General features: G+C 41.6%; 1 protein-coding gene across 1 annotated transcript in view; it reads left to right on the forward strand.

Annotated features, from left to right (window-relative positions):
* Window positions 1–21,971, forward strand: part of WT1 (Wilms tumor 1) — a 66,551-nt gene extending 44,580 nt beyond the window's left edge. Inside the window, exons 5-9 of the mRNA XM_027837839.1 lie at window positions 1,304–1,400; window positions 6,833–6,983; window positions 14,490–14,579; window positions 15,189–15,281; window positions 20,646–21,971. Coding sequence (XP_027693640.1) covers window positions 1,304–1,400; window positions 6,833–6,983; window positions 14,490–14,579; window positions 15,189–15,281; window positions 20,646–20,767 — 553 coding nt within the window. The 3' untranslated portion in view covers window positions 20,768–21,971. The remainder of the gene's footprint in view (window positions 1–1,303; window positions 1,401–6,832; window positions 6,984–14,489; window positions 14,580–15,188; window positions 15,282–20,645) is intronic.
* Window positions 21,972–23,605: the final 1,634 nt, after the last annotated feature.

The raw sequence follows: 23,605 nt of genomic DNA on the forward strand, positions 1-23,605 counted from the left end.
CGCCAAGAAAACCCCAAATGGGGTTCCAGAGAGTCAGATAAAACTGCAAAAATGACAGAACTGACTTTGGGAGAGTCAGTCATTAAAACACATCTCTATGCCCTTTCTGGCTTCTGGCAGGAACATAGATAGGAACCCTGGAGGTCATGTAGTCCAACTCACCATTTTGCGGATGAGGAAACTTGAGGGTAAGAGATAGTCCCATGGCCACATCAGTAATACGTAGCTTCTTAGGAAGTTTTATGGTGGGAAATGAAGCTTCTACTTCTTCTAGGGTTGGAGGAAGGGTACGAACCCAGGTCTTTCTGACTCCAGAGTTCTGCCTTCTACCCCTATACCATGCATGTGGATTCGGGGACACTGCTAATTTATGAATCCAAACTCTACCCGCTGGGGCTGGGGTGGGGGTGCATACAACATGGGGTCCGTTGTGCCAGCCCACCCTGAAGGGAACATTCCCAATGGCTTTCACTGTCCCCCCCAGTCCCCACTGATTCTATAGATCAATCACCAACATTTCCTTGCTTGTAGATTGGTGGGAGGAATCTGTCCCATCCCAAGTGTTTTTCTTAACTCCCCTAGATTCTCCTGAATGCCTTGGTTGGGGGGGGAAAGAGATTATGCTAATGTTTTTTTGGGGGGAGAGGAGGGTGTCAGGGATTCATCTTTGGGCCCAGCCTGGATCAGGCACAAAGGGTTAAACTAATCTGGGAAGCTGATCTAGGGGTTATGTGGAGCTAGGCCACTAATTTGTAATCCCCACTGCTCAGGCCACGGCATCTATCCTTGTAAATGTCATCACTTTCTCGGTGCTATCTGGTAACATCTGAGTCATGAGGTGCTGACAAAAATCCAGGGTACTTAAAGTTAAACTTGAAGCATTCTGCTCATTCCTAAGATGCTCTCGCCCACTGGGTCTGCAGTTTGGATGGTAAACATCTTAGTTGGAAATGTAGCTCTCCCCTCTGAGTCCTTTCCGCTCACCCCGTGAGAGGCACACTCTCCCAGATATGGACCCTGGGGGGTGAGGACTTCTCACACACTCCAGGCCACAGCTGATGAGGGAGGCTAGAGGCTGGACGAAAAGAGAAGGCCAGGGGGCTGAATGAGCAGTTTGCTCCAATGGCCCAGCACTGCATTTAAGCTGGTTTGGCTTTCCCTTCCACCCCTCGCCCCTAGGTCAAAAGACAAAACTAGATGTCTGTTTTGGGGGCTTCTAAAGGAATCTCCTCACTTCGATTGGAAGCTTGGTGTCTCCAAGAGGGGGCTGGGAACTTCATGAATTCTCTTTTTATGCTTGCAGCCATACCACAGGATATGAAAATGATAACCACGCCACTCCGATTCTCTGTGGAGCCCAATATAGAATACACACTCATGGCGTCTTTAGAGGAATACAAGTGAGTATTTCCTACTTCCCCCCTTCCCCCAAACCCGAGTTTTGGTTCTTCACTGGCTATCCATTGGGCATTCGGTAATCTGCTGCTAATTATAGAGCTTCTCTTGTTGACAGCAAGGACCCCCATCCTCCAGATAAGCTGGTTTCCTACTCCTCTGCAAGCCAATATAAACTCTGTGACTCAAACCAAGATCCTTCCTGCCCCTTCCTCCTCCTCAACTTTCCTTTACCTTTTGAGGCTGTGAGTGGATACAGGCTCCTGCAGTGAATGGACCTGGGATCAGGAAGAACTGAGTTTGCGTCTGACACCACCCGAGTTGGGTCTCAGTTTTTCTCATCTATAAAATGGTAACATTAACACCTGCCTCTGAGGCTTAGTAGGTGTGTGACCATGGACAAATCATAAGAGCACAAATTTAGAGCCAGAAGAGACTTCAGAAGTGGTCAAGTCCAACCCTCATCATTTTACAGATGAGGAAACTGAGTCTCCAAGTCCAGCTTTGTATCCAGTAAACTAAACCATTTCTCTGAGCTCTAGTTTCCTTAGCTATAAAATGGGGATGATTTGACTTGGAATCTCAACCTCATGAGGTCATTGTGAGGGTCAATTGTTTTAATATATGGAAAGCACACTTTGCAGATATAAAAAATGCCAATTATTCTTTATTCAGGGTGGTCCCGCTATTGGGCTGACTTTGCACATTGGCTTCCCCTGTCCAGCGGGAGCTACCCTAACAATGGGCCAGTGTAAGGGAAGGACTCGCCCCTAGGGAGCTACAAATCCAAGGCAAAATAACAGTTAAAAAGTTTCTGAGAAATCAGAGAACTTTGTTGAAGGCCGCCTCCCCGGCTCTTTTCAACAGCTCAAAAATAAATACAGTTACCAAAGGTTGGTGCTGTAACTGGCTCTTATTGTTACAACTCCTATCACACATATGATGCTTTCTTCAAAGTAACCAATGCCCAAGATTAGGAATAACGGGAATTGACCAGGGAATTGCTGGCATCATCAGCTGAGAGATCCTCGTTAATGTTTCCAGTGAAGTTTCTTTGTAATGGAACAGAGTGATCTCACTTTGCTGTGCCTTCCAATGGGGTAAGATAGACCCTGATATTCCAGATAATCCATTTATCTAGTATAGAAACTCCTATTTGACCACTTCCTTCGTATTGAATTCAATTCAATACAACTAACATTTAGTAAGCATGTCTTATGTACAAGGCAATGGGGAGGTCAAGGAAAAAAAAGGAAAGGAGACAGAAAATGAGAGAAAATAAAAAAAATTTAAAAAAGGAGAAAAGAGAAGGACAAAGAATGAAAGTATGCAGAAGAAAGAAAAAGAAAAGAAAGGAAATATAGAAAGAAAAAGAAAAACAAAGAGAAAGAAAAAGAAAAAGAATGAAAGAAAAAGAAATTGAGAAAGGAAGGAAAGAAGGAAAACAGGCAGGAGAAAAGAAGGGAGGAAGAGAGGAAAGACAGAAAGAAAGGATGAAAAAGAAAGTGAGGAAGGAAGGAAGGAAAAAGGGAGGGAGGAAGGGGGGAAGAAAAAAAGAATAAGGAAAGGAAGTGAGGGAAGAAAGAAGGAACAGGGAAGAAGGAATAAAAACAGAAGTGAGGAAGGAAAGAAGAAAGGAAGGAAGGAAAGAAGAAATTTCTGCACTTGGAGCTACTCAAATGAGATAACCAGTCAAACACAGGATCAAAAGACCATAGATTTAAAGTTTAAAAATACCCAAATGAATAAAAATTTATAACATCTTTGAGGCACAGTGCTCCATGCTGGGCAAGCAAAGAAAAAAGCTGTTAACAGTTTCTGCCCTGAAGAAGCTTACATTCTGCTGAGGAGACCTAAATAATACATGAAGAGTGTTTTTTGTTTTTTGTAAACTTTAAAATGTCGTATTATTATCACTTATGTGGATGCAGCATAGGAGCATAGTATAACAGATTTTAGAGTGGGAAGGGACCTTCTTAATTTAGTCTAACCCCCTTATTTTATAGATGAGGAACAAGGGCTGAGGGACGTGGCCAAGGCCACGTAGGTAGCGGCATGGTTCTCTGGCTTCAAGTCTGACACCTTTCCCATTTGTCACATGCTTAATAATTGTCAATGACTGAATGAAATAATGAATAACATCTATGATATAGTAAGCGCTTAAAGCTTGCGCTTGCATATTCAAGAAAGTCTAATGGAGCTCAAGGAAATCTTGAGAGATTCCCAAATACTCCCATCTATGAGTATAATATATAAAAGGGTAAATTGTACCCCCGATGAAGGGTTTCCTTTGCTACAGATGCAGGAATGGGCTGGAATGACCACTAGGTCAGAGGTTGAGGTGGGTAGTTTCCTTGATTCACTATTAGCAGAAGCAACTTGTAGGAGAACATGGCAAAGTGGGAAAAGTCACTGGATTGGGTGTCAGAAAATCAGGGTTTGAATCTCAAATATATGTTCAGTTTTGCAAAAACCAACTGTTTAATCACTCTGGGCCTCCATTTCCTCATCTGTAAAATGAAGGGATTAGGTAATATGACACTGAAGTTACTTTTCAGTGCTAAAACTTACAACTCTTTAATCTGGGCATTCTTAATTTTTTTTTCTGTGTATCATGCTGTCCTTTGGCAGTCTGGCAAACCCTATGGACTCTTCCCCAGAATAATAATTTTTAATGCATAAAATAAAATGCAGAGTATTACAAAGGAAACCAATTATATTGAAAAATAGAAAAAAAATCAAAGTCATGGATCCCAGGTTAAGAATATGGCAATGGAATAATAGAATTTTAGAGCCGAGAGAGAATGAGGAATGATCTAGTTGAACACCCTCATTTTCTAGCTAAGTTATTTTACATCGAGATCTTACAGTTGTTTTTTTTTTCTGATTGTCTTTACTATTCCAGACTCCTTCCACTGAAAACCCTTTCTCCATTTTATCACTGTAGTACATTTATTGTGGATCAGAGGAAAGGACAGTATTTCCTTTGACTTCTCTTCCAATCATCTCTGCTTAATTTCAGTGGCCCATGGTTAGAACTCTGGAGGAGAATCATAGAATAGAATCATAGGATGTTAGTGGTAGTTAGAGATCACCTCATGCAACTCCCTAATTTTACAAATGAATAGAATGGCACTGCTTTATCTCTTAATTTTTCTACCAAAATCTCTAAAGTCAAAAGTGACATTCATGAAATCTCAGCTACTTATGCCAAGACACTGTGGTAGTCTATCGATTTGATCATGCATCTCACAATACGTGGCAGCCCATGAAAATAACTTGGAAGTCAAGATGATATAGTGGGGAAAATGCTTTACCAGATTTATAGAGAACTGGATTCTAGCTCCAGCTCTGGCACTCATTAGCTGGGTAGCCTAAAGAAGGTCAGTCGAGTTCTTGGAATCTCCATTTCCTCATTTATAAAGTGAGAAGGGTGGCCAGAAGGTCTCTAATGTTCCTTCTGGCTCTAGCATTTTATAATCTAAAGTCTCTTCCAGTTTTTAACATTCTATGTTCTACATTCTAAGCCGCAGGGGTGGAGAACCTTCATCCTCAAGGCCACATGTGGCCCTCTAGGGCTCAAGGTCAGCCCTTTGGGAAACCTTTGGCCTTGAGGCTGCAGGTTCCCCACCCCTGTAAGGTCTCTTTTATCTCTTGTATACTACAGTCTCAGACATCAAAGTGTTTTATAGTTCTAAAACATTCTGTTCTGAGGGCTTTCTCTGATGTTCTGTGTTCTAAGGCCCTTCCAGTTCTAACCATCCCAAGATTCTAACATTTTTAAGCACTGTGTGTATGTTAAGTACATCATTCATTCATTCATTCATTCATTCATTCAATCATTCATTCACTCATCCATCCATCTTTCCATTGAGCTAAATAAACCCTTACTATATGCAAAAGTCTATGCTAGGCATTAGAGGAAATTAAGTTAGAGCGAATAGAGGAATAGAGGGAATAGAATTAGAGGGAATAGAGAGTTAAGGTGTCTCCCTATTAGGCAAGATGACCTATAGATGTGGGAGAATTTATAAAATCCTGGCTTTGCACCTGGAATAAACAACTTTAAGAAAGCTGTAAGGTCAAGTAAAATGATTAAGGAGATGTATAGGTAACTGAAGACAGACTATATTAGGAGATCAGGACAAGAAGGTAAATGAGGTTGGCAGTGGGTGGCCAGTCTCAAAGTCAGAAAGACCTGGGTTGAAGTCTACCAGCTGTGCTATCCTAGGAAAGTCACGTAACCTTAACAGAGTTAAGACTGTCACAGAGAAGGGGATGATGTGCTTGGGTAGAGGAAGTTCCTCATGAGAGGAGGGATGAAATTACAGGTTTTTTAAAATGGTTGTCTAGGGGCAGCTAGGTGGCACAGTGAACAGAGTGCCAGGCCTGGAGTGGGGAAGATTCAAATTCCTGTGGTCAAATTCAGCCTCAGATACATACTAGCTGTGTGACCCTAGACAAGTCACTTCACTCTGTTTGCCTCAGTTTCCTCATTTGTCAAATGAGCTGGAGAAGGAAATGGCAAGCCACTCCAGTATCTTTGCCAAGAAACCCCAAATGGAGTCATGAAGAGTTGAACATGACTAAAAAAAATGACTAAACGACAAATGAATATTTTTTTCGTACAAATTTCTTTTTTCCTCACCTCCTCTTATTATTACTTTGAGGGACATCATGGTATCAAGGAAAGAGCTCTGAACTTGGAGTCAGAAAAAGCATGGGTTTGAATCTCACCTCTGACCCTAGTTGGGCGACCCTGGACAAGTTACTTAATGGCTGAGTCTGTTTCTTTGGGATAATAATACCCATTGGTACCTACTCCACAGGGTCATTATGAGATGATGTAAACTTGGTAGCAAAATAGAAATGTTGGCTATTTTTCCTTCCTTGGGGTTATTTCCTAAAGAAGAATTATTAGTTCAAAGAATATGAGCATTTTTTGAAAAGCAAATAGCTTTTCAAATCAATGATGTTTAATGTACAACATCACTGCCTCCCATGGAGAAGGGGAAGGCAAGGACTTATGATGTACTGGGAGCTTTCCTGGCTCATCATTTTGTCAGAGCTGTTTATTTTCTCTTCCATTCATGGTGTAACTTGTCATTCAGTTGTTTCAGTTGTGTCTAACTCTTTGTGACCCCATTTTTCTTGGCAGAGATACTGGAGTGGTTTGCCATTTCCTTCTCCAGCCCATTTTAAAGATGAGGAAACTGACGCAAACCGGGTTAAATGACTTGCCCAGGGTCACTTAGCTAGTAAATGTCTGAGGCTGGATTTGAACTCAGGATGATGAGTCTTTTTGATTCCAAGCTCAGTGCTCTATGCACTATGGCTCCACCTAGCTGTGCAGAGACAGACCCGGGTGTTCCTATCTATCCGTTAGTTGTATTTCAAGAGGTAACACTTCATCTAACCTGTGGCTTTGTCACTGCAGGATGTCCGGCGAGTGCCTGGGGTAGCCCCTACTATCGTGAGGTCAGCTGCAGAGACCAATGAGAAACGTCCATTTATGTGCGCATATCCAGGCTGCAACAAGAGATACTTTAAGCTGTCCCACTTACAGATGCATAGCAGGAAGCATACTGGTAAGTCAGTCTCACTACTTTTATCTGAGCTCCCTCCTAGGGGTTCTTACTGTGAGCTGCTCCATGTTGGACAGCAACGAGCTCCCGCCATGAAGGCTTCTTATCCTGGGATTTACCCTTAGAACATTATATAAGTATTTCACACCTGAATCCAAGTGGGGTTTAGGGATGCTGGGAAGGAAACAAGGGATTTCTGTAGTGGGAAGTAAGGAGGGTTTTGAGAGGTTTAAGGATGGGCTGACAGGGGTGAATAGAGGAAGAGAGAGGCGTTCAATTTAGAGCTAGATGGCACCTCGGAGCCTGTCAAATCTAACCCTTTACAGATGAGGAATGGAGGTAATGAGGGGTTCATTCGTATGACTACTGAGCATCTGAGGTAGGATTTGAACCCAGGTGTTCCTGACTCCAAGTCCTGTGCTTTATTCACTTCCCCATACTGCTGTCAGTCCCACTAGACTCTCTCCTGGTGCTACTGCATCTGAAATATTGTGCTCAGTTCTGGGCCCCATATTTTAGGAGTGGCTAGGTGGTGTAGTGGATAGAGTACTGGGCTTGGAATCAGGAAGACTCATCTTCCTGAGTTTAAATCTGGCTTCAGACACTTACTAGTTGTGTGACCCTGGGCAAGTTGCTTAATTGTAACTTCTCAGCCTTAGTTTCCTCATTTGTAAAATAGGATAAGAATAGCACTTATTTCATAGAGTTGTAAACACAGATACTTACCTTACTGTTTTTCAGTCATGTTTGACATTCTGTGACCCCATTTGGGGTTTTCTTGGCAAAGATACTAGAGTAGTTTTCCATTTCCTTCTCCAGCTTATTTTACAAATGAGGAACTGAGGCAAACAGGATGAAGTGACTTGTCCAGGGTCACACAGCTAGGAAGTGTCTGAGGCCAGATTTGAACTCAGGAAGATGAGTCTTCCTGATTCTAGGCCTGGCGCTCTATAAAGAGGATCAAAGGAGATAACACGTGTGAAGCCCTTGGCAAACCTTACGATGCTATAGAAATGCTAGCTGTTATTGTTACTAAGTCAAATTTTTTGAGCAATTAGGGTTATTTGAAAGTATAACATGTTGTTAGGGGAGGGTAGTTCCCGATCACTGGTAATCTTTAAAGAAAGGCTGGAGGGCAGCTTGTCAGGGATGTTGGAGAGAGAAATCCTTTTCAGATACAAGTTGGATTTGATGGTCACTGAGGTTCTTTCCAGTTTCGAGAGTCAGTGAGTTTTTGCTTCCAAAGCCACCCATTGGCCCATTCCTTCTTTGAGGGACCAACATTTTGGCCACAGCTGAGGAGCAAAGAAGAAATGAGAGCTATCAAAGAGAAATTCTGCTTTGTAAGCCATTAGAAATTTTGAGTGGGTTGAGGAGGGTGGAGTGTTTTGGGAAGTATTTATATCTTTTTTTTTTTTAAATTCTCTTTAAAAGAGGCTACGTGACTGTCTAACATAATCCCCTTTGATGAGAATGCAACACTTATGAGGCCAAGGTCAAGTTTTTCCCTGGTGTAAAGGCCAGTTGGCTCTCATGGCCACAGACACTCTTGGGCTAGTTTGTGGCATTTCATAAATGTGAGGTGTTGGTCTACAGGGATGTTGGAAGTTTCCACAGGCTTCAGAAGACCCCTTAACATTCCTTAACAGATGTGAGTATGTGGTTGGAGTAGGAAAAATTCTCCCCCAGTGATGGAAGTCACAATTCAAGGCCCACAGTCTACTGATGATGGGTGGATCAGTAACATCATTTCCATTTGGGAAGAAAAGTTTCAGTATTGCCATAAGAATAATAACAACAATAACAATAATCAATAATTAAATGCACTTCTGCTGGGAAGCAAGATGTATTCAGGCTGCTAAATCTGGTCATGTGTCCCCTCTGCCCTCAAATTCTCAGTGGTTCATTTATTCATTCGACAATCACTTATTTGGGGCATCCGATGCTCCTGCCATTCTAATAGGTGCTGGGGATGCAAAAATAAAGATAAGAGACCTTTCCCAAGCCCCCTTAATGCTAGTGCTTTCCCTCTATTGATTATCACCAATTTGTCTTCTTTATAATCTTATTTGTACTTGTTTGCATGTTGTCTCCCTCATTAGATTGTAAGCTCCTTGAAGGCAGGGACTGTCTTTTTGCCTTTCTTTGTATCCCCAGCACTTAGCAGACAATTAACAAATAATTATTGACTAACTGAATACCTGCCCTCAAGGAGCTTATATTCTAGGGGAGGGAACAATGTATACATAAATAAATCAATATCAAATATATAGAAACTATGGCAAAATAACTTTGAGGGAGGGGCAGAGTGACCTAATTTTGAAGTAATCAGGAAAGGCTTCCTGTAGGAGGGGATGCTTGAATAGACCCTTGAAGGAAATAAGGGGTAATATAAGACGCAGAGGTGAGGAGGGGACTCATTCTAGGCATGGGGACAGTTAGTGCAAAGGCATTTTTGGCTCCTGCCAAAGTTCACATTCCTTTGCTTGGTCTTCAAAGCCTACTACAATCTCCCATCTGCTTTCCTGTCCCGGTTTCAAATTATCCCTCTTCAAGCACAGAATACTCTGGCTAAACTGAACATGTCTCTGCCTCCCAAACACAAATTGTGCTCTCGTGCCCTCTCTTTTGGTCACATCTTTTCCTGGGAAATATTCTCCCCTTCTTTGCTCAATGAATTCCTACTTGGCCCTTATAGCCCTGAGCAAATGCTGCCTCTTCCAGGAAGCTATCCACAATCTGCCTGGTCATTAAGGACCTCCCTTTTCCGTTTTCAAAGACCTCCACAATAAACTTAAAAAATGCTACGTGGACCCGAGTCTCTCTCTACTGGACTGTAAGTTAGTCCCAAGAGAGAAGAATCTCTTTAGATCTTATCTAAACATTGTCTTTCCCCACAGTGCCCAACATAGTTCTCTACACATAGCAGACACTTAATATGTATTTATTGAATAAATGGATCTATTCTAGACCTTTGATCACCTAATTCTTCATAATAAAACTTGTTAATAGCATTTGAGAAATGGTAACTCACGTACCAATCCAAATGAATGTTAATGTTGGCAAATATTTCATTTGAGGATAAAGATTAGAAAAGTGATGATATGGTAAATTTTCATGTTAATACAAAAGATGGAGTTTCCTTTCTAAACAATTGGAAATTAAGAATAATTAAAAATATTTTATTTATGCCTTTTAATGTTAGTAATTTTCTTTTTCAAACTAAATTTTAGAAAATTAATTTTTTTTTTCTCTCCCTCTCACCTCCCCCTGACTGGTTGGGGAAAAAAATGAAAACCTGTGTAATGAATGTGCATAGTCAAATGAAAAATTCCAGAATGGACCATGTCCAAAAAAATCTATGTCTCATTCTGCATCTTGAGTCCATCACCCTACCAGGAGGTGGGTGGAATACTTCAGTTAGTTATTTTCCAATGCTTCCCTTTCCCATTGAGCCCTCCCTTGTAACAAAGGAAAACAGTTCAGTAAACCCAGCCTATCCCGTGATCTTCCCTGATTGTGCATGCAGCATCACTCACCCAGAGCCTCCCGCCTCTCTCCAGAGAGGAGGGAAGCGGGTTTCAGCCATCACATGTCATTATTTAGCAAAGATGGTTCAAGGCTCCCTTATTGCCTCTAGGGTCAGTGAAAAGCTCCTCTGTCTACAGTTGAAAGCTCTCCACAGATTGGCTTCAACCTGCTTCTCCAGCCTCATACTATACATCACTCTCCTTCCCTTCTATGGCACAGCCATGCTGGCCTTCAAACCATCCCTCATGTGCGTTTCCATGCCTTGACCCAGACTCTTCCCCAGACCGTCTCTTAGAATCTCTTGTTTTCTTTGGGATTTAACTCAAGCTCTGCCTCTTACAAGGCTCTTGGTGATTCATTCAGCCGCGGGTGTCTCCTCCCACAAAATACCCTTGCAAATATTGTACATATGTTGTCCTTGTATGTAATATATATCTGTATCCACTTATATGGGTACATGGTGATGCAGTGGATAGAGCACTGAGCCAGGAGTTAGGAAGACCTGACTTCAAACCTTGTCTTGGGGATTTACTAGCTGTGTGACCCTAGGCAAATCCCTTAACCTCTGTTTGCCTCAGTTTCCACAGCTGTAAAATGGGGATAATGCATCTGCCTCCCAGGTTTGTTGCGAGGATCAAATGAGATAATATTTGCTAAAAAAAAAAAGAAAGAAAAACACTTGGCATGTGCCTGGCACATAGTAGGTACTATATAAATGTTTATTCTCTTTCCCTTTCTCTTCTGTGTCCCTAGATAGAATGAATGTAAGCTTCTTGAGGGGAGGTACTATTTTATCTTTGTATTGCCAGTGCCTGACAGAGTATCTGGCATATAGTACTTAATAAATGCTTGTTGACCAATTGATCTTCAAGAAAAAAATCCATATACATGTATATGTGTACATATACACATGCATTCACATGTGCACATATATATATATATATATATATATATATACATTCACATGCATAGGCCTATTATATATATACACACACACACACGTGCACATATATATGCACCAAGACAGGTAGAGTGGTATAGGGGATTGTGATCTAGCCTTGAAGCTAGAAAAACCTGGGTTCTAGTCTAGCCAGTGAGTTAATAAACATTAAGCTCCTACTATGTGTGCCAGGTGCTATGCTAAGCCTCTGATACATACTGACTGTGGAGTCCTGGGTCAGTCACTTAACTTTCTCTCAGTGGCTTTGGCAGCTTTCTCAGACTATAAATTGTGGAAGAGGTGCCATCCTGCATTGGTAAAGGGAGTTTCCTCCTCTGGGAGGTCCTTATCCCAATGAAATTACAGATGCTGTCCTTATCTCTGTCCTACATACCATGATGCTGTTTCACCCTATTGGCCACCTGGGATACTGAAAAGAAGTTCTTCATCAGTTCTCTTCTTTGCCAGTGTCTTGCACATAGTAGGGTGTTTAAAAAATGTTTTTCGACTGATTGGCTTTTTGTGTCATGGCCGCCTTTGGCAGTCTGGTGAAGCCTATGGATGGCTTCTCAGAATAAGGTTTTTAAACAATTGAAGGAAATGCTAAGTTTTAGTTAGAAGTCAGTGAAAATATAGTTGTAATTTTTTCCTCCATCCAAGCCAACAAGCCCCCTGAAATCTATCCACAGGACTTCCAGGGGTCCATGAATGCCAGGTTCAGAACCCCTGTTGTAACGGGATGCCTGCTTCAGGTAAGGGCTGGTCAAAATGACTCCAAGGTCGGTTCCAGCTCTCAAATTCTGTGATTCTGTGATCTTGCTACTATGGTTAGCAACTTTTCCTCCCCATAATTAATTTTCTAAAAAGGTTGTTCGGACATTTACAGCCTCCTGGAAAATCCTAGGCTCGTAGAAGTGATCAGAGCCATAGACATGTCCTACTGCAGCTTTCCACCTCTTAGGCCTGGGAATTCCACAGAGAAGCCAGGAGGACCCTGCGGTCACTGAGCTGGCCTCTCCAGCTTACTTCCCGGCATTCGTGGAGCTGATTTTTCTATGGAGACGGCTTCACTTACTGAGGCCAGACCTTGAAAAGCAGTTTCACAATCCAGTCGCCTAATCTTCCCTGTTAAGAAGAAGCCAAAAATTTCTCATAACTACCACTTCAACGGCGTTTTAAGGATTTTAAATAAGTTGATATATATTATTTTATTTGGTCTGCTCAACAACTCTTTGAAATGGGTGCTATAATTGTTCTCATTTTACGGATTGGGAAACTGAGGCTGAGAGAGGGGAAGTGGTTTGCCCAGGGTCATGCAGTTAGGTTTCTGTACCAATGTGGGCCCTCCTGATGACAAATACAACATTCTTGCAGGGATGCAATGTATCATGTGAATAGTACAGTGGAGTCAAGAAGGCCTGGGATGGAATCCTGCCTCAGATCCTTGCTAGCTGTGCTGTGATCCTGAGCAAGTCACTTCACAATCTCAGCCTCAGTTTTCTCATGTGGCTAAAATAGGACTATAGCATTTCCCTCTCAGGGTTGTGAGGACCATGTGATATATTAGTCTATGTTAAGATGTGTACAAACCTTAAAAAGCTGAGTAAATGCCAGCTGTTATCATTGGAGGACTCAGCAGAAGAGTTCTCAACCTTTTTTTGTGTCCTGGACCCCATGGGCAGTCTGGGAAAGCCTAGACACCATGCCCTCCTCCCCCCAAACACTGGTTTTCAAATGCATAAGATAAAATGCATAGGATTGCAAAGGAAACCAATTACATGGAAATACAGTTATCTATCTATCTGTCTGTCTGTCTATCCATCCAACCATCTCTCTCTCTCTCTCTCAATTTTAAAAGTCTATAGATAAACAAGAACCCCTTATCTTGGATTTTGTCAATGTGGGCATTTCCACCATTGGTGGTGGTAAGGATGGAATAAACATTTATATAGCACCTACTATGTACCAGCATTCTGCTAAGGGTGTTTACACATATTACTTCATTTGATCCTCACAAAAGCACTGTGAAGGAAGTGCTGTTATATCCCCATTTTTACAGTTGGGGAAACTGAGGCAGGCAGTGGTTAAGTGACTTGCCCAGGGTCACACAGATAGAAAGTATCTGAGGATGCAGATTTAAGAATCAGAGGACCCAGATTCAAGTCCCAGCTCTGCTATCTACTACCTGTTGTCTTCTCAAGCTCTCAGTTTCCCCATCTGTAAAATGAGAAGGTTGAATTAGATAACCTCTGGGATCTCTTCCAGCTTTCTATGATCTTTTGGTCAAATGAGATAATATTTGTAAAGCATTTAGCATAGTGTCTGGCACATAGTAGGCACTTAATAAATGCTTGTTCCCTTCACTCCCCCCTTTGGTCACAACCCCTTTACAATTTAGTAAACCATATTTAGGAGTTTCGTGGATGAAATCAATCAACCAACAATCAATTAGTGTTGATTAAACAACTACTATGTGCCAAGGATCATGCTAGGCTCTAGGGTTGTAAATATAGAAGTAAGGCAGCTTCTGACCTCCAGGAATGCACAGGCTACTTGGGATTGGTGGTGGCGGAGGTAGTGGTTATAATAGGTTCACATTTAAGTTGATACAAGATAGACACTTCTATCTTGTATGAACCTAGATATTTACATATCATCTTCCCCATTTTTAGACTATGTGCTTCTTGAGAGTTGGGACTGTTTTTGTTTTTCAAATTTTGCTTTTCCGTGTACACCGTCTCTCACATAATGTGTTTAAGAAATGTTTGCTGACTGACTAGCACATAGTAGTCACTCAGTAAATACTTATTGAATTGGATTGATTCCAATATCTTAGTTTCCTTCAATACGTGAATCTGGATTTGTCATCCAGATGGTATAAGGATGGTTCCAGAAATGGAGATTTAATATCATCCATAAGAGAAGCCTTTCTTGTTTCTATTTATTATTATCCAGTCACAATGGAGGCAACTGTCCTTTGTCTCTCTGTTTCCAATGTCCAATATTACTTTTCATGCACAATCTGTGTCCTCTTCAAGGTGAGAAACCCTACCAGTGTGACTTCAAGGACTGTGAACGGCGATTCTCTCGATCAGACCAACTCAAAAGACACCAAAGGAGACACACAGGTTTGTAGGTCCGGCTCTTGACAGGATGTGAATGTTTTCTTGGCTCTCATTAATGCTGAATATTGCTAGTTGGAATTAGGTCATGAGTCAGTCGTCTGTTTAATATTTCCATTAAAGTTTCTCATCTCTGTTGGCTTTCTGCTTCAAACAAAGAAAACCAAGATATTATTTTAATCGCCCCCAATTTCTCCTCCCAGCCACAGAATAATAGTCCTATGAGCAGTCATCTGGAAGTAATGAGATAGGCAGACAAACAGAGAAAGAGAGAGAGATAGGCAGAGAGAGACAGACAGACAAAGACAGAGAGACAGAGAGAGGTTTTAGAGATGGGAAATTTGCTACTTGTGACCCACTTTCCAAACTCACTCTGAAGGTATATTTCTGTTCTTATGGGGCTGGGAAGAAGCTGAACATTTCTGGTTGGGAACCTAGCTCCCAAGACAGAAGAAGGCTGGTGCAGAGAGCCATTTGCTTCTTGAGCTTGGTATAAATAGTGATTCCAGTGAGCAGTGGGTGTTAGCTCTAGTACCTTGGTGAGGGACATACCTAATGTCCTTGCTCTGCCCCAAGGTTTTCCAGTTTGGGACTAGACTCTCTCTATCTGTTTAGGTGTGAAACCATTCCAGTGTAAAACCTGTCAGAGAAAGTTCTCCCGGTCTGACCACCTGAAGACTCACACCAGGACTCATACAGGTAAAACAAGTGCGTAAAACTTTTCTTCACATTTATTTTTCATTATTTTCTTGATGTGTATGTGGAATGAAGTTGTTTGTGATGAGAGGGGACCCAAATCCAGGCAGGTTTAATCCAACCCAAGGAAAATGACAATTCATTGAAATGTTCAAGGAAAGAAAAAAAAGCAGAGAGTAGTAAGAACCCCTGCTCCCACCCTGTATATTTAAAAATCGATTATCTCTGAAGAGGTAGAAGAGAGTCTTGTTCAAAATCAAATTTTATCCCCCATTTAATTTTTAGTCAATGCTCAACTTCAATGGAAAAGCAACATACCTCGACTCTCCCCCAATAACTTCTCTTTATTGATCTCACTAAGGTCATTCTCTCTATTTTGGGAGAGATGAACCACCTTGGCTCACTTTCAGAGAGCTTGTAGCCACTGCCCTAGGGCCAGGAATAATTTTTCCAGGCTGATGGAACATGTTTGATGGAATCATAGAATGTTAGAACCCTGAAGAACCTTAGAGGTCACTTAGCCCTTACAGAACAGATGAGTTAACTGTGGTCCAGAGGAGTTAAGCGTTTGGCCCAAGGTCAGGGAGCTCCTTCTAAGGGGCAGCATGGTAGAGTGCAAAGAGTACTGGAACTGGAATTAGGACAGTTCAGATCTTGACTTTAATCCTAGCTGTGTGATGCTAGGCTAGGCTTTTTCCTCTCTGAGACTTGGTTTCTCTCATCTGGTAAAATGGGGGTAATAATTCAAATACTGCATACTCTCTTCATAGTTTTTGGCAGGAAAATATATTGTAAACCTTAGAGTACAATGGAAATAGGAGGCAACAGCAGAGATCACAGAATCCTCAAACTAGTTGGGAGCTCAAAGGCCTTGGAGTCCAACCTCTTCATTTTTTAGACGAGGACACAAGGCTTAGAGAAATAAAGTAACTTGTCCGAGGTCACACAGCCACTAAGTGTCGAAGCTAAGACTCGAACCTACCTGTGCTAATTTCCAGCCCAACATTCTTTCCATACCATGACCCAATGGTCAAGAACATGGGTTTTATATTATTTCTTATATTCCATCAAAAGGAATGCTTTTCACAAACCAGTATATGTGTTTTGTTTTGTTTTGTTTTCCTGTAGAAACAATAATGATAGCTCTTCTTTTGGGAAAGGAAGGGAGGGGAATAAACATGGTAAAAGCACCTACTCTGTGCCAGGCACTGTGAGCAGTGCTTTATAGATATTTCCTTTGATCCTCACAACAACCTTGCGAGGTAGGTGCTGTTATTATTAACCCCATTTTACAGTTGAGGAAAATGAGGGAAACAAAGGTTAAGTGACTTGCCCAGGGTCACACAGCTATTAAGAGTCTGAGGCCGAATTTGAATTCAGTTCTTCCTGACTCTAGACCCAGAGCTCTATCCACTGTGTCACCTAGCTGCCTTTACACTAGCATTGTGCATTATGATTTTCATACAGGATCTCACATAACCCATGTTACTGCCCTCAGTTACTCACCTTGAAATCACTGATTTCTCCCCTCTAATGGCAAGAGAGTGAGGGCTGGCTTTGTCAGAGAAGAGGCACATTTCTGTCTTCCACAGAGATGCTTAGGGATCACAGGGTCACAGGAGTTAGAGCTGGAAAGAGCCTTAAAAATAATTTTGTCCATCCCCCTCATTTTGTGGAAAGGCTAATGAAGGAAAAATGATGTCCCAAGGTCCCAGAAGGCCTCTCTCTTTTCCTTGTTTCCTATGTCACCATGCTTGGTATAAGGATATGTGTGCAGACTCAGATTGCCCTGACCCAGCAGAGAGTTCCCACGGATAGTGTCCAACACCATGCATACAATATTTCACTTGGCTACTCTTTGTATACATGCAGGGTATTTCAAAATTCTTAGCAAAATTTTAAGTTTTAATAGCTTAAAATAACTGCACTAAGATTTCTGGGATACTCTGGACATTTGGGGCAGGTTCTGGAATAGCTTTCTCTTCTTCTGGATATACTGCCATATGGTGGGGGAGAACCTAGCATAGAGAGAGAGGGAAAATTCTCCCGGATGCCTTTGGAAATTAAGTTGATAATTTCATTTGAAAATAGCCTCAATAACTGAGATAATTGACATTAGCAGAGATTCTTTTTGCGACCCAAAAAGAATACTTTACTTAGATACATTTTTGCCACGTTGAAAGAGGTGGAAAATTGAAGCAATAGTCAATAAGGCTCTAGAACACCATAGTGATTGGTGTCTCTTTTGGCTTGTATCCACATCCAGTTTCTGGAATTGAATTCCTCCCCTCCCCTTCCATATATATAACAAAATCTAATGCACCGAATGAGCGCCTTAGGGGCTAGAAAGAATTAATAAACTTCTCCAAGGTGCTTAATTTACTCCCATGAGTAGCCATGAAGTTGTCTGTAGTAATTATAAGCCCTTTAAAAGTAATATTTAAGTGACTATTGCCAGTAGGAAAATCTAGTTAATATGATGATCCCAGATGTCTCCTCTATGACAGTCAACATGAGTGATGCTCTCAGAGAGTACTAGGGCCACTGGTGGCCTTCCAAGGTCCTTCCAATGGTCCACAGAATGATTTCCTGTAGCATTTGTATTAATCATACAGTGACAATCTATTCTTCTATTTCTGGCAAGGCACGTGAGAGTTTTTAGAAACTGGAAAAGAAGGGATTTCATTGATCTTATGTAGCCAACCCTTTGGATGGGCATGCTGAGATCTCTTTAGTTGGGAGAAGTTTTGATCTAGAGAGTTTGAGGCAAAGCTTGATAAAGCAAGACTTCAATTAAGCAGAACTAACATAAACAGAACCCTGGAGATTACTGGGACTTTTTCATTCTGGCTGGAAGAGTTAAATGTTTGCCCAGCCTGTGTGGCTCTCCTCCGTATCTTCCCATCAATCTGCCATGGTGGTTTGCCCAACATTATAGGGAACTTTCTACCGATCTTTTGAAAGAAGAAGATACCAATGTAATCATATAGGTTATCCATTGGTCATTCCCTGCTCTCTCTATGGAACTAATTCAGGGGATGGAGTTTTTGAGATCTCTATTGCAAAATCACATGCATTTACAAAAATGTATCCACTAGGGGGCTAGTGTAGAAGTCCCCGGAGAGGCTACAAATACCTTAATCCAGCCCTATTTCTCCCAAATCTATTTTCTTCCATGCCCTGCAAAGTTCTCAGTTACCAAGAAAAGGTTCAGCAAGGCTCATTATACTCTATTTACTGATACAGGAGAGAAAACCAGCGGTTTTTACAAAGTTTTTTCTTTTAAGTTTCTTTCTTCAGATGTGAGTTGGCATAGAATCATCATCCCTAAGGTTCCTCCCATATCAAGGATCCTCATATTCGGGATGAAACAAAGATATTTTCAGCTTAGATGTGATTCTATTTACCAGAGCTTTCCTCTTCCTCAAGTCCTCTGACTAATTAAGATTTTATTTTGTTACCTTTGTTTTTTAGGGACTTGATCAGCATTTAATTGAATCTTAAAGGGTAGGAGCTAATGGACCATTCCATGTATCTTGTTAATTAGAATATTCCAATCCACATATTTCTCCTCTGGCAGGGGTTCTTAATTGGGGGCCTATAGACTTTTTTATTTTGCTTATTATAGTGCAATCTCTTTGATTGTAAAGCTATGTGTTTTATTTAATGCATTCATGAATAAGATTTTGAGAAGGGCTCACCAGGCTTTACCAGACTGCCAAAGGCATCTATGAATACCAAAAAGTTTAGAACCTGACATTCTGGAAGCCTCTTTCAGTCTCTCCATTTTAAGGATCTCTCTAGAAAACACAGGAATCTCAGAGATAGGAAGGGCCTCAGAGGTCATCTCCTTGAGCCCATCCCTTAATAAGATTCTCTTATACTTTATCCCTGAGAAGCAGCCATCTCACTTCCTGGGATAGAGTTGAGACAGCGCATTCCAGTTTTGGATACGTCAAAGCCCAGGTGTTTGGAAATGTCTCCTTACATTGAGCTGAAATCCACTTCTGTTTCTCCTATTCATTGGTCCTACTCGAATTCTGAGACTGAGCAAAACCTTTTTCTCTTCCCCATGAAAACTCTTAAGCATTTGTAAATAGAGAGTATGTACCCCCTAAGTGTTCTCTTTTCCAGGGTAAATATCACCAGTGTGGTGCAGTGGAAAGAATGCTGGATTTGGAGTCAGAGGACCTGGGTTCGAATCCCAGCTCTGCTGCTTACTACCTGTGTAACCTTGGGCAAGTCACCTCACTTCCTTGGGCCTCAGTTTCCTCATCTGTAAAATGAGGGAGGGGGGTTGGATAGAGAATGACTGAGGTCCAGGTCTGAATCTATCTCCTGTGATCACTGTTCCTTCCATCTGTTTTCATATGGCCTGGCTTCCAGTCCTGACAGCTTTTGGATTACCCAGTCCCAGGACTGAATACAGTACTTCTGATGGGATCTGATCAAGGCAGAGGAAAGGGGAGGCGCTATCACGTCCCAGGTCCTGGATACCCTATTTCTATGAATGTGCCGTCAGATGGCATTAGGGCCATGTCACTTTTCTGATTCCTGTTAAGCTTGCTTTTTTTCAGGAAAGGAGCCCAAACTAATCACAGAATTTCAGAGCTGGAAGGGATCTCAGTGGCCATCTAGTGTCTCATCTAGTGTCCAAGCATCAGTGGCTACTCCTTACTGCGTCGAATGATAATGGCTAGAAATGCAATAGATTAGTATTCTATTAATCACCATATCAATGTAGTCTATGATACTTGACAGCCTGGTCAAAGATGGTCATCCAGCTTTTTCTTGAAGACCTTCCCTGAGACAGCGCCCACTAGTGGGCTTCGTGGTGTAATTCTGAGAGTCGGAAGAAACGAATTCAAATCCCAGCTTGGGTACTTATTACCTGGGTGACCTTAGGCAAGTCACTTATATCTCACTTAAAATGAGAGAGTTGGAGTATATTGCCTCTGAAAAACAGGGAGTTTTGGTGGAAAGAGTTCTAAATTTAAAGGACCTGAATTAAAATTCGGCCTCAGGCACTTGCTATCCGTGTGACCTTGAACAAGTCACAACCTCCTTAGTCTTCAATTACCTCATCTGTGAAATGAGGGGTTGGACTTCATCACCTGTAAGGTCCCTTCCAGTTCCAAGTCACTTCCCTTCTCTGGGACTCAGTTTCCTCACCTGTAATATGAGGGCATTGGACTAGCTGACCTCTCAGGTCCCTTCTGGCCCTAAATCCTGTGATCCGATGACTTCCCATGGCAGCTCCTTCTGTTCCTTTATCATGACTTGACCCAAGCCTTTGATGCTGGGCCTGTCTTTGGTACTGTGCATGTGTCCGCTTCCTCAGCTGCCTGCACACCTGACTGTCTCTTCTATTAACAGGTGAAAAGCCCTTCAGCTGCCGGTGGCCCAGTTGTCAGAAAAAATTTGCCCGCTCAGATGAGTTAGTGCGTCACCACAACATGCACCAAAGGAACATGACGAAGCTCCAACTGACACTTTAAAGGGTCAAGTTCAAGGACGCATCTATGTCCCAGGCAGGACGTTCTATGAACCACTATGAAAATGGGCTTTTAAACTCATCCTCGGCCACCTTCATAATAAGGAAACCACAACTGACCATGAAGACAAGTTACCTGTTGGGACGGAACCAGTTCCAGGTTTGTCAGGCAGCAGGGTGACCTCCATTTTCCCATCTCTTCATTCATTCCCCAGGGCTCAATGTCCCAGTTTCAGTAAGACCTGCGTCGTCCCTCACCTGGGGTTCTCACGGTGAAAGAGAGTTGCGTTGGCAGGCTTCCTTCCCTACCACTTTCTCCAAAGTCCCAAAGAAACATTGAGTTTCTCTTGGGATGAATTCATGACACTATTTTCTGTTGTGGAATATTTATAGGCTGGGGCATGTCAATGTGTCTGCTAATGTAAACTTTGTCATGGTTTCCATTTACTAACAACAAGACATAAATCAGAAAACCAGGGCATTTGGGGGTGGGGTGGGTTTCTCACACGGCATTCCCTGGGGTCAAGTGAGATTCTAACCTGGATGGGGAAAGTCTCTTCCACCAGTTGACCTAAAGAAAAAAAAATCCTTGTTTATAAAGCAGCTAAAAAAGAAATCAAAACTAATCAGTACCTCTTTACCGAAATCCATAAGAATCTTATCAGTAAGTTAACTTGTTTATAATATTGTCACAGTGATCTGAAGAAACTGTTCTGTGGAACTGAAATTTTATTATTATTATTATTGTTATTGTTATTTTGATATGAATTGCAGCTTATTTTTAGAGATGTTCACATCTCCTCACATTAGAGAAACAGAAAATTATTCTGATCATTCGGGACTCTATTGTGATGGTGAGACCACACTGGTTATGTGGTTTCAGAGCTGTAAAAATTAAGATGGAACTAAGAGAAAAGGGGGGCTGGTCCAGGATCTCCATTGAGAAATTGTTCCTAAATAACTTAAGAAGACTCTGGGTCTACAAGAATATGTGGGGGAAAAGAAAGAGACTTAACAGTGTGAGAAAATATATTGTGGGGGGGAGGGTCTTTTTTCGTTCTGTTTTGAGGGAGGGTGTTTATTTTTGACTGTGGCTTGAAATGATTGTGTAAATATCTATCTGATAATTCATTGCTCTTAGCCAATTAAAATTAGAAAGTGTATAAATATTAGATGCATCACTGTTCAGATGTTACTGTTTTAACATATTGATGATGATGATAACACTTAAGAATGTAATCTGCATTTTTCACCTTCAATTTCAATTAAAACCCATTCATAAAGGAAACCCATGAGATTCCAACATCTGCCTTCTGTTACAACTGGTATTAGATTACAAATGTTTTTGTCCAATTGGGCCTAATTCTTTCCTTCCTTCCTTCCTTCCTTCCTTCCTTCCTTCCTTCCTTCCTTCCTTCCTTCCTTCCTTCTTTTCGTCCTTCTTCCCCCCCCTTTCTCTTTCTTTCTTTCTTTCTTTCACAAAAACACCACCACCATGATGACCACTAGTTAACCTGCTTAGGTCCTGACCACAATTTATCCATCTTAGTTAGGAGTTGTCCCAGCAAGGGGGAAAAAAATAACAACAGTGTTTGCTTTCAGATGGTGTTATAAAGCAGTCGTGCTGTTCTTGTGGGGTGGGAGTTATGGCTGGGGATAGGCTCTGTGTGCTCACTGGGGTGAGGGGTGGGATGGCTAGAAGTTAGAGTTGGAGAGCAACCTTTAAGTTCCTTTTGTTTATTGGGTCACAATGGAAGGCATCACCTCTCATTCCAGGTCAGCCATGAAAATACAGCCCTTAAGTGGTGACGGCCTTTCTGAGCTGTTCACACAGATCCCCTTGGGTTTAGGAGGTGGTATGTTGGACACCATGTATGGCTTAATTTATGGCCATAGTGTCTTTAAATGCCTTCAGCAGGTTGGAAACCACTCAGTCTTTTCAACACAGCCATGCATGAAAGGGAGGCCTGACGCTGGCGGTAAAATCTCTGTCTGCCATTGCAAATAAACACATGGATTTGTGGTTACCTAAAGTGGAGCTGTATCTCTGAGTCTGCATGAATCCTCAGTTCCTTTTATTCTTTAAAAGTATATTTTTAGCCAATCCCAGAGAGATGGAAGTACACCCACAAAGAGATATTTTCTGTATTGAATTCCGGCTGTAACCTGGGACAACATAACAGTCAATGGCTCAAATCTGCCCCACCACCATTTTTTTTTTCAGATGGCTATTGCATCACTGTTTATTATAGCTGAGTTAGTGACTCATTGGTATCCTTCATTTTTATCTTTTCCTGCCAGAAGACAGCATCTCTCTGGAGAAGCTCAGGATAAGTATGGCAAACATCAGATGTGTAGAGCTTTCCAGATTTGGGAAAAAAAATCCACCAAAAACAAAACCACACAGATCTGGCTTCTTAATAAAAGTTGGGTTTATTAAGGCTAGCAAAGGGTTTGTAGACATGGAGGAGTATTAGCACCTTAGAGATTTTCAAATCCAAACCCCAATCCAATTAAGACAAAGCTACTTTTCTCAATATCACACAGGTATTAAAGAGCTGATTGGGTATTCAAACCCAGTTCTCCTGACTCAAGGTCCAACATTCTTTTTATCACAAAACTATTGGTATTTTCTGTTCCCAAGAGTGTTCACTTACCTCTAAACACCAATAGGTAGCATTTATATAGCACTCTGAGGGTTGCATAGCACTTTACATATATCTATATCTCATTTAATTATCACAACAACTCTGTGTGATTGTTATCCTTACTTTACAGATGAAGAAACTGGGTCCATTTATAGCTAGTGAGTAAGTGAGGCAGGATTTGGACTCAGGTCTTC

This window comes from Vombatus ursinus, unplaced genomic scaffold, assembly GCF_900497805.2.
Source record: "Vombatus ursinus unplaced genomic scaffold, bare-nosed wombat genome assembly UNPS02014822.1, whole genome shotgun sequence".
Taxonomy (NCBI): Eukaryota; Metazoa; Chordata; class Mammalia; order Diprotodontia; family Vombatidae; genus Vombatus; species Vombatus ursinus.